Source organism: Centruroides sculpturatus, unplaced genomic scaffold (assembly GCF_000671375.1).
Source record: "Centruroides sculpturatus isolate CEXI.00-Female unplaced genomic scaffold, Cexi_2.0 scaffold41, whole genome shotgun sequence".
Lineage (NCBI taxonomy): Eukaryota > Metazoa > Arthropoda > Arachnida > Scorpiones > Buthidae > Centruroides > Centruroides sculpturatus.
Genome location: NW_019384983.1, coordinates 631,110 through 642,738, shown reverse-complemented (window position 1 = coordinate 642,738; position 11,629 = coordinate 631,110). Strand labels below are relative to the sequence as shown.

Here is an 11,629-nt window from a genome sequence, read left to right as displayed (position 1 = left end):
CTTCTAATCGTAACACCCCCTTACCATCCACGGTCGTTCGCACGCCTGTTCTTACGGTAGCGTTGAATATTTACGGCCTCAACTATGACGTCACTCCCCACTAACCCCCTGTGGTGATTGTGCATCTCCTGTACGTAGCGCGCTTACTCTAAAATCTTTTTTCCCCAACTTTAGCAAGTATCCTATCTGCACACCTCCCTTCTTTACCAAAAGTATGTATTTTTCGCCCTCGGTATCGTATACCTATCATCGACGATGACGTCACTGGTAAGACGATACCTGGGTAAACATTGGCAGCATTTAAACTTCTTCTAACCGACGCTCCACAGTGTACCCGAGGAAGGCCTATTAAGAAGGCCGAAAACGTTTGTACTCTTGTTAATAAGGCTAGAAATTAGTGAGAAAGGTTTGGTGCTGTTAATCTTAGAAATAGTTCTAGCTACATATGCATAGTAGTGTATACTAAAATTAAAAATAACTATTGTTTTTCAAAAACTGACCTTCGTTTCATGGATAAGTTGATCAACAGTCTTTTCCATTTCATGGGTTTTAGAAATTAATTGCTGAGAAAAATCTTGAAGATAGCAGAGAAGCTGAATATCAGAAATCATTGCTTAATTAAAGGATTTACATTTAAACATTAATTTTTTTAATAGGTATAAAACAGCATATCTTTATATAAAATTTATTCATTCAATCCCCTAATATTAGGCTATTTGTTTCCTAACTAATTATTAAAAAAAATTTTTTTTNTCTTCTAACCGACGCTCCACAGTGTACCCGAGGAAGGCCTATTAAGAAGGCCGAAAACGTTTGTACTCTTGTTAATAAGGCTAGAAATTAGTGAGAAAGGTTTGGTGCTGTTAATCTTAGAAATAGTTCTAGCTACATATGCATAGTAGTGTATACTAAAATTAAAAATAACTATTGTTTTTCAAAAACTGACCTTCGTTTCATGGATAAGTTGATCAACAGTCTTTTCCATTTCATGGGTTTTAGAAATTAATTGCTGAGAAAAATCTTGAAGATAGCAGAGAAGCTGAATATCAGAAATCATTGCTTAATTAAAGGATTTACATTTAAACATTAATTTTTTTAATAGCTATAAAACAGCATATCTTTATATAAAATTTATTCATTCAATCCCCTAATATTAGGCTATTTGTTTCCTAACTAATTATTAAAAAAAATTTTTTTTTAATATTTAATTTTGAAAGCTTGGCACTCAAATCATCAAATCCATTTTCAAATCTATTTCAAAAAATTTTTTCTATACACTAAAATTCAAAAATTTTGTTTAGAGTAAAAACATGAAAATATGCTTTAATTAATCAGTTTAAATTTCAATTAGAACCAAATGCACTCATTATTTCATCTTTAAGTAGATCTTCATTTGTTATCTGATACTTTGCATCTGCATTTCATTATATTAAAGAATGTAAAGTCTTAGCTAATCTCTGATGAAAATCTGAAATAATTTTAACATTGAAAACAATTATAAAGTCGTAAAAATAATTTAAATAAACAACAAATGTATAATTGTTATAGCTTTTTTCTCAATAAACACAAGGCAGATAAACTGCCATTGTAATTTTACACTAATTATAGTAGTAGTCCTGAAACAGGAAAAATCTAGTCCACTTATATGGATAAACAGGATGTCCATTAGGGTTTCTCATTTCCCAGTGTTTTGCTTGTCCCAGGATTCTGGGATAAAAGTGAACTGTTTCCCAGGATCCCAGGAAATCCCAGAACAGAATTAATTATTTTTAAGATATACAAAATATTTTGAAATCAAATGATATAATTATTTTTCATTTTTTTAAAGGAATTTAATATGTTCTGCAACCTTCAAAATCATATTAATAACGATGTGTAAGATATATATTAAAAATTACCTTTGAATTATGTAGAAATTTTCACAAGTAGAAAAAATTTATTAAAGTCTGTTGAAAACTGCATACAACAACAACAACAACAACAACAACAACAACAAAATGCTTCGAATTGAGTTAAAAATTTAATAAAGAATGAACTTAGATCAAACTTCTAACTTANAGATCAATTATTAAAAAACTGATTTACGTTTACATAAAAATTACTTTCAATTTGTCATTTCTATCAGAAAGAAAACCCTTACAAAATAGAAACTGTATATTAATTTATGACTTATTTTTCTTTTTCTGAAACAGAAAAAAATCTGCATTAATATATAATTAATTTGTTTTAAATTAAAAATTTCGACTAATTTTTCGGGTTTTGAACGTCATAAAATGCGTTTTATTCTATAAAATTTAGTTTTCTTCTTCGGCTAAGGACTTGATCTCTGAGCTGTCATTCGTCTGAGAGAAGCAACGATGGATGGAAGGGATTGAGTTTCTAAGGATTGACTTCCCTTCGACTGTAAGCATAACCTAGAGTCTGTATCCTTCACTTGGAGAGTTTTAAACGAAGGGCTTGAATATATCGAATGGTCTTTTAAGTAAATGGCAACTGAAGGCATAAACAGGACTCGAGTTTCTTACCCCTCTTCAATGGAAAGGATAAATAAGAGGCTCCATCTCTACTGAACCGATGCGCTTCGATTAGGAACTTCTATAAAGGATTTATTATATCAGAATATATTAAAGGATTAAGAAACTTATAAGATTAACGATAAATGATTTAGAAAATGTAGATTGAATTTCTACAGGAACATTTTCTGTCGTGTGAAAGCATTATTGTGAAGGTGGGGGTCGAGCATCTCTAACGAGTCGTCGTTTAATTAGAAATCTATAAATAAAGGATGTAAAAAAAAAACAGGAATTTTTGGCGGCGGAGATATTATTCTATGTGGAAAAATCGAAATGTGACAGAGTTATCTAAAATCGAGCCCCTAAATCATAAAAAATCGATACGTAACAATAGAAAAATAACAATACGTACTGCATCAAACAGCAGCCATTGTAAGTTACTTGTATATTTAAATCACATGTATTACTCTACGATTATCAGCAATCGATTTCCTGTAATTAAAGTGGGGAAAAAATATATGTAAAATTCGAAAAAATATATTTTTTTTTTCTAGTATTAACATGAAAAAAACTTGTTTTTCTTATTCAAAACTCGGAAATTTTATTGTTTCGCCTCTTCAAATTACTAGAAACCGGTCGATATTTATAAAATAATTCGAAATTTATTATTATTATTATTAAACTCTGCATTTTGATTGTACCGTTTTCAAAATATCGATTTTTTTTAAATTAATTAAAATATAAAATAAACAATCCGTTTTCGTTCATAATTATATTAAAACTTAATTATCGAAACTTAAAAATAGTAAAAGTCAATCAGACATTTCCTCGTTCGGTAACTAAAAATCGACCAATAATAGTTAAAAAATTAAAATTTATTATTATTGTAAACTTTCATGATAAGAAATTTGATTTATAAAAACTAATGAAGTTTAATAAGTGATACCAAAATTGACATGCACAAAAATTACTTTCCTCACTTAAGCCAGCATCATTTATTCTAACTTACAGATGTTTTTGGCCACATTTAGAAACCTTCCTTAAGTAAATTTTGAATAAATGATGCAGGAGTAAACAAGGAAGGTATTTCTTGTGCATGTCAGTGTCAGTTGTGAACAGTTCCAGTATACTAATTACTTAGATACCAAAATTAAAAATATACAAAAATCAATACCTAGAACATAATAATAAAATAAAAATAATAATAAAATGACAGAATTGAAATAATTTAGATAATACTTGATATGTATATATATCCAACAGAAGAAATATATCTATTATTTGATTCATAAATAAGTTTACTCTAACAGGAAAGAATGATTGTAAACACTACTATTTATAAAACCTCTGTTTAAAAATATATATACACATTTAAATTAATATTGATAAGTTTATGATATTTTGGAATTTCTTCAATTATGAAATATAATAATATTTTTAATGATTTTTAAATTATCTTATGAAAAGTTAAACTGAAAAAATGTTCAATACAACTAAAAATCATTATACAGTAAGACCCCGCTTGACGTGAGGGATGCCTTCCTAGACGACAAAGCACTAAATCAGTATTTCTCAAGGAGGGCGATATCGCCCCCATGTGGGTGTTTTTCCATGTTGAGGGGGCGATTAATAACAATTTATATTTTTTTGGGGGGCGAAAAACAATTTTCTGGGCGATATAGTANTTTGCTTGTCCCTGGATTCTGGGATAAAAGTGAACTGTTTCCCAGGATGTCATAAAATGTATAACTTTTTTTGGATCAAATTATTTGGAATAAAAAACAGAAGATAGATTTTACTAATCACCAGTGGCATAGCTACAAATTTTGCCACCTGCAAGGTGAGTGCCTTGCAGGTGGCAAAACCCCATGTGTTTGTGCCTGAAGCAGCCACTCATTCTCCCCTAGTTATATCATTGCTATAACAAGAAAATCTTGCCAGTCCCCTAATGCTCATTATAACTGAGTTTGACTGTATATAGAAATAATGCAGTAAAATCTTAAATTTTATGAATGTTTTTGTTCTTTTTGAAAAGTTAGAAATTTATTAAATATCTGGTCAAATATAAATAGATTAGTAAAAATTGTATTGATATATTTACAAATAACTAATATTTTCCATGTATTTAGTTCATTATTGTATAATATAAATCTGCATTAACTAACCTGTTCTTCTTGTTTCTGTTGAGTCTCTGGTTCAGGCTGTATTTCATCATCATATACTCTCTAAAAATATTTTAAAATTAATTTTTATACAAGATTTAAATTTTACACATGTGTAACATTTAAATATACAAAACTAAAAAAACTAAATAAATTTAAATACATTTAATTTTTACTTACATTTTCAATAAACTGGGTATTTGATAACATATGAAAATTGCTCTACAGCAAGAATAGAGACTGATGTTTCTGTTAATATTTCTAGATATAAAAGGCACATTTAACAATGTGTGGCGGCCCTCAGTTTTAAAACTTATCAGAAATACTACAGTATCTCAAATTATTTTCTATTTGCTCAAGGATTTCTTAAAAGACAGAACAGCTGAGCTTAAATTGGGCTTTGCTAAAAAACCTGCTCCTTAAATAAAGGCTGTCCTCAAGACTCAATATTTGGACCCCTACTCTGGAATATTATAAATAATATTCCAGAGTAGGGGTCCAAATATTGAGTCTTGATTTGATAATTAAATTATCAGAAAGTTTGTGTTGATTATAAAATCAGCTAGATCATTAAAAAATAATTAATTCATGTTTCCCAAATTTTCTTAAAACCAAGATATTATTTGTCTTCACCTGGATACACAAAGCAAAAACTATACAGACGACGACATTTGAAATAGATGAAGTTTTGTATTAGTGGGAATAGCTAAGTTCGATCATGGTAGGAGTAGAAATATATGATGGGTATATCTGTGGTTTGTTTTATCATGAAATGGACATAATCTGAAATATGCCTGTAATAGGATCCACTCCTCAAGCATTTCTGAAAAACGAGCCTCTTAAAATTGAGTGTTTAGCTTACAAGTCTGTCAGTTTCACATTTCCTTGGAATGGCAATAGCAGAGTGGATAGGATGCCAGGCACTGAAACTATACAATATAGGTTTAAATTTTCAAAATTTTAGTTTTTTTAACATATAACATAATTATTGTATTATTTTACCATATCATTATTATTATTCCTCATGTGTAAAGCTTATAAAGCAAGAGATTAAAAAATTGTAACATCTGTTTAGCAAAAAAGTCTCCCTAGATTACACTCTTTTATGTCATTAAATAAAATTTTTGCTTGTTCAGATTTATTTTAGATGAAAATGTGTGAAAGTATTGTTCATGGTTACATACTATGTCACCACAAGTGACTAAGCCTCAGATGTTACTGCAAAAGGATGAAAAAGGCAAGTCTGATATGAAAATAGACTAGCATAGTCGCAGTGGTTTTTTTTAATTGTTAATGTTAGACAATTTCCTCACATGCTCATGTTTGTTACACTTCAAATATAACAATACTGCCATATCTGAAAATAAAAAGGAAATAAAAGAATAGAAATAGTAGATGAAAAAAATTTCAAAAATATAATTTTTCTTTTACATTTTAAATACAGTCAAACTTGGTTATAAGCACGGATATAGTGAGTTCACAGTTATATTGAGTAAGACACCACAACAATTTTAATTTGTGTGTATTTCCATACATTTTCTCAAGGTTATAACAAGTGTACTTCCTGGATATACCAAGCAAATTTTCGATAGATATGCAAACAGACAAACATTCTTAATTGTTCTAGTAGTAAGAAATATGATATTGAATTCTTGAAAGAGATAAAACTGAAAGGGTTACTTAGTTTTATGCCATTGGATAATGAGTTTTATGATCTACATTGATTACAGGCCTATTCAATACTTACCTTTCTTTTTGGAGACCATCCCCTCTTTTTTGACTAGCTTCTGGCCCTACTCTGCCAATTCATTCAATCATCAATACTATTGGAAAATTACCATATACTCTAGTTAGAAATGAATCCTTCTATGAGAATGATGTCTATGAAGAACAGAAAATTTCTCTTGGTTTATGAAAAAGTAGAAATTATTTGCAACTTTGAATGTGGTGCTAAAAATATTGAAAAGCATGGAAAGTTTTCTTTGTCATCTTCGACAATATCAACATTATGGAAAAATAAAGCAATCATTAATTTTAAGATCTGTAGACAAAAAGACTAACTAAAATTAGGCATATTATTAATTAGTATTATCTTTAATTACAAAAAAGTAAATTGTTTAATATTAATTATATTGCAGTTTATACTGTATTTTTATTAATAGTCATAAAATGTATAACTTTTTTTGGATCAAATTATTTGGAATAAAAAACAGAAGATAGATTTTACTAATCACCAGTGGCATAGCTACAAATTTTGCCACCTGCAAGGTGAGTGCCTTGCAGGTGGCAAAACCCCATGTGTTTGTGCCTGAAGCAGCCACTCATTCTCCCCTAGTTATATCATTGCTATAACAAGAAAATNAAAACTAAAATTTATTTGTTTGTAAGCTTAAAATAGATCCTTATTAACCATATATTATTAAAAATGCATTAATAAATAAAATACAGAACTGGGAATGGTAATTTATGGTTTAGCCTAGTGACAAGTAGATTCAACTTATGTCGCCTCTCCTGGAACCAATTACCGACGTAAGGTGAGGTATGCCTGTATATTAAAAATTACCTTTGAATTATGTAGAAATTTTCACAAGTAGAAAAAATTTATTAAAGTCTGTTGAAAACTGCATACAACAACAACAACAACAACAACAAAATGCTTCGAATTGAGTTAAAAATTTAATAAAGAATGAACTTAGATCAAACTTCTAACTTAAAAGGTAATTTTCATTTTTTAAATAAAGCATAATACTTTTCAATAATACAAAATATTATTGTAAATTTTTATAATAAGATTTAAAAAGCAAAGATGGTCAATACTCCAATCAGTCAATCTGGTTCTCATTTAAGTAATGAAAAGTCCTGCTACCAAGAATGCCCTTTCTGATTCAATTCATGTGGGTGGAATTGTCTTTAATGCATTTATGAGAGATGAATGTTGTGTTTTTTCACCTGTAGCCTGGAAGATTTCTAGTTTGTTTTTGAGATTTTAGTATTTCTTTTGCTCTCTAGTATTCTTGATTTGTCTACCTCTGCTGCTTTAATAGAAACATCAAGCTTATAGCCCAATAATTCAGCAGTTCATCCATCTTTAATAATCAGGTTTATGAAGAAAAACTTTATACTTGCAGACTTCTTACTCATTTGTATTCTTGCCCAATTTGCACAACCTGGCATTACGCAGTTATTGAAGCTACTGGGCATGGTTAAAAATTAAGAGAGCATAAGCACAATTATTCCAGATATTACAGGTTCTGACAAGTAAAGAATTTTCAGAGTCCTGCCACAAATAAGCTACATATTGATTATTGACCATTTGTGACATGCCATAATGAGTAAAAATTTAAAAAACTAATAAGTAGGTTTAAAATTAATAAATACATTTGAGTGGACATTAGGGTTTCTCAAACAAGATCCCATCTGTTCAGGGACAAAATAGACCTTTCCAGCATTGCACAACATTTTCAGAATTTTATTTTCTAATGTTTATAATCTATAAATTATATCATTTTTACATTAAATTAGAATTATTTAAAAAAAAACTAAATCATCTGCTCCAATTTATTTAATATTACTGTACATAATTATATATACCATCTTAAATTACAATAGTAACTTGTCACTACTTTTTGTTAAATTTTATCAAATCAATTTAATTTTAAGACTACAAATCAAATATTGTTTAGTCAATAAACAATAGATAACTTGAAGATTGTTCTAGAAAAACATAATGCCTGCTCAACGAACAAAAAAATGTTTTCACTTAATTATAGTCAAATTGATTATATTAAAACATTTTAATTGCAATTTTATACTTCACTAATTTCTACATGATATATTTGTATATTCCAATAACAAGGAAGTTTGTGGAAAATAAAATTAAACATTTCTATTAAACCATTCTTACAATTATAATTAATATTTAAAATTATATTTTATAATTTAAAATATTAGTTTATTATCAATTCTGAATTGAATTTGGTTTTAACATTCTTGATTAAAGAGAATAAACTAATGACTTAAAATAACATTTCATACATTTATTTTCCTTTAATTAAAATTTATTATTATTGTAAACTTTCATGATAAGAAATTTGATTTATAAAAACTAATGAAGTTTAATAAGTGATACCAAAATTGACATGCACAAAAATTACTTTCCTCACTTAAGCCAGCATCATTTATTCTAACTTACAGATGTTTTTGGCCACATTTAGAAACCTTCCTTAAGTAAATTTTGAATAAATGATGCAGGAGTAAACAAGGAAGGTATTTCTTGTGCATGTCAGTGTCAGTTGTGAACAGTTCCAGTATACTAATTACTTAGATACCAAAATTAAAAATATACAAAAATCAATACCTAGAACATAATAATAAAATAAAAATAATAATAAAATGACAGAATTGAAATAATTTAGATAATACTTGATATGTATATATATCCAACAGAAGAAATATATCTATTATTTGATTCATAAATAAGTTTACTCTAACAGGAAAGAATGATTGTAAACACTACTATTTATAAAACCTCTGTTTAAAAATATATATACACATTTAAATTAATATTGATAAGTTTATGATATTTTGGAATTTCTTCAATTATGAAATATAATAATATTTTTAATGATTTTTAAATTATCTTATGAAAAGTTAAACTGAAAAAATGTTCAATACAACTAAAAATCATTATACAGTAAGACCCCGCTTGACGTGAGGGATGCCTTCCTAGACGACAAAGCACTAAATCAGTATTTCTCAAGGAGGGCGATATCGCCCCCATGTGGGTGTTTTTCCATGTTGAGGGGGCGATTAATAACAATTTATATTTTTTTGGGGGGCGAAAAACAATTTTCTGGGCGATATAGTAAAACATTATATTAAGAATAATTAGATATTTTATTCGTTATATCGTACAATAATTAAACAAATAACATTATACTAATCACTAGTCTATTTGATGCAGTACGAATTTGGTGTTAGCCTTGTCCCTTGGCATCGAAATTTTGTAGTGAAAGGGCGATACTATGTTGAAGGGGGCAACGATTCGTTACAGGTTGAGAAACACTGCACTAAATGAAACAGTATTAAACGAGGTCATTTTAACAGAGTAATCGGGATAGGGGAACACATGACTGAAAATAAACAAATTTTACTTTAATTTTATATTATTATTATACAAATTAATATAAAAATAACTTATGTTAAATGACACAAACATATGACCACAGAAATGTATAATAATATATTTAGTTCATTTTTTGTGATGAAGATCCTGACTTTTCTGAAATTCTTATTTTTTTGCAATAAAGTCATGAAGTTTCATTTGTCGCTTTTTTCTTTCCTTAAGGAAATGTCAGTAGCAGAAGATTGCATCATAAACACCTCATTTTGCTTTTAACTCCTTTCAAAATCTAGATCATCTGCTACACTTTGATCAACAATTTCGGTTATTGTTACCAAACTTTTACTGAGGAAATCTGTAGAGAAATTTTTTGGGTTCTTCGTTTTCAAAAACTCTATTTTCCAGTTCTACTTGAATTCCTTGTTCTGCCAGTTCTTGAAGGTCATCATTGATAAGACTCTCACCAAACGGTAACTCCTCAATATCCTGCGGTCAACTCCTCAATATCCTGTTCGTCTAAATCTTCTAGTCCTGCTGTATCGATTAGGCTGAGTTTAATCAACCTAACAATACAGTGATAGGCTCTTCTCGTTGAATTCTTGGATACCTTCAGCCATAACTTTTTCCACACTTCGTGCATTTATCAGTTAATTCTTGCCAAGCCAAGTTGATATTTCCTATAGCATCCATGATGTTATATTTTTTCGAAAATTTCACCAAATAAACATAGATTTAAAGAATGTACACCTTTTTGCCACCTTTTTCTGATTGGTTCATGTTCGTAAATAATCGTATTATGTATGAATCAATAAAATGCCGTGATAATTTAAATCAACATAAATTTTGAGCTTGTTTTTAGGCTTCGAGCAGACGGCGTTATATCGAATTAGCGTTAAGCGGGGTCTTACTGTATTTCATAATGTAAGAAATTACACTGAATATAAACAGATTTTATTGTAAATGCAAAATTTATTGTAAATTTACAATAATTTCTAGAGGAATGAAAACTTGGAATTAGGAGCTTTTGCATTTTTAACTGATAGACATACATCAGTAATGATAAATATTTATCTGTTTATAGATTAATAATGGTATTCCAGTGGTTTTGATGTAATTTTTAAATTTTAATCTAATAATCATTAATTTTTTGCTATTGAAAATATGGGGAAAACTCAAATAGTTAAATTATAAAGAGAATATTAGTTTGCACAAAACTATTATTGTCAAATATATAAATATCATCGATAATACCATAAAACTTACAAGAGGCAGAACCTCCTAAAATGAAAATTTGTGAAAACTGGAAAATTGCATTTATTTTGGTGTTATTACAAATTTTATTCAGAATGTAGACTTCTAAGGTGAAACTTGGAGGAACCTGTAAGATGTGAATGGAAATCTGTGTGTTATACAGTCGACCCCCCTATAACGTACGTTCCTATAACGACAATTCCTATAACATAGCGAAAAAATTGTAGCAACTTTCGTATAAAGTACCTCCTATAACGTCGTTTCGCGACAAGATTGATAGAGTCTGGACTAATAGTGGATGAGCAGCCGAACTACTTTCCTCCGACCCTGCGCCACGCTACGGAGCGGCTAAATTGAGTTTGCTATTGTCTGTTTAGTATTATATATAAATTATATATAAATTAGGTACTGTACATATAATTATATATTAATTATATATAAATTAGGTACTGTATATATAATTATATATTAACTTAATTTATTGTAACTTTATTATAATTATATATATGCTTTCTGCCGCCTGGCAACACGCTACGGAGATTTTAGGCTAGTAAGTTGAGTTTATTATCGTCTGCACAGTA

The 11,629-nt window shown here is 28.8% G+C and overlaps 2 protein-coding genes across 2 annotated transcripts in view; both read right to left on the bottom strand.

Moving 5' to 3' along the window:
- Nucleotides 1-611, bottom strand: part of LOC111632832 (WASH complex subunit 2-like) — a 26,614-nt gene extending 26,003 nt beyond the window's left edge. The window contains exon 1 of the mRNA XM_023377360.1: nt 501-611. Within this exon, the coding sequence (XP_023233128.1) occupies nt 501-611 (111 nt within the window). The remainder of the gene's footprint in view (nt 1-500) is intronic.
- Nucleotides 612-836: 225 nt separating this feature from the next.
- Nucleotides 837-11,629, bottom strand: part of LOC111632810 (WASH complex subunit 2-like) — a 30,612-nt gene continuing 19,819 nt past the window's right edge. The window contains exon 3 of the mRNA XM_023377336.1: nt 837-1,039. Within this exon, the coding sequence (XP_023233104.1) occupies nt 935-1,039 (105 nt within the window). The 3' untranslated portion in view covers nt 837-934. The remainder of the gene's footprint in view (nt 1,040-11,629) is intronic.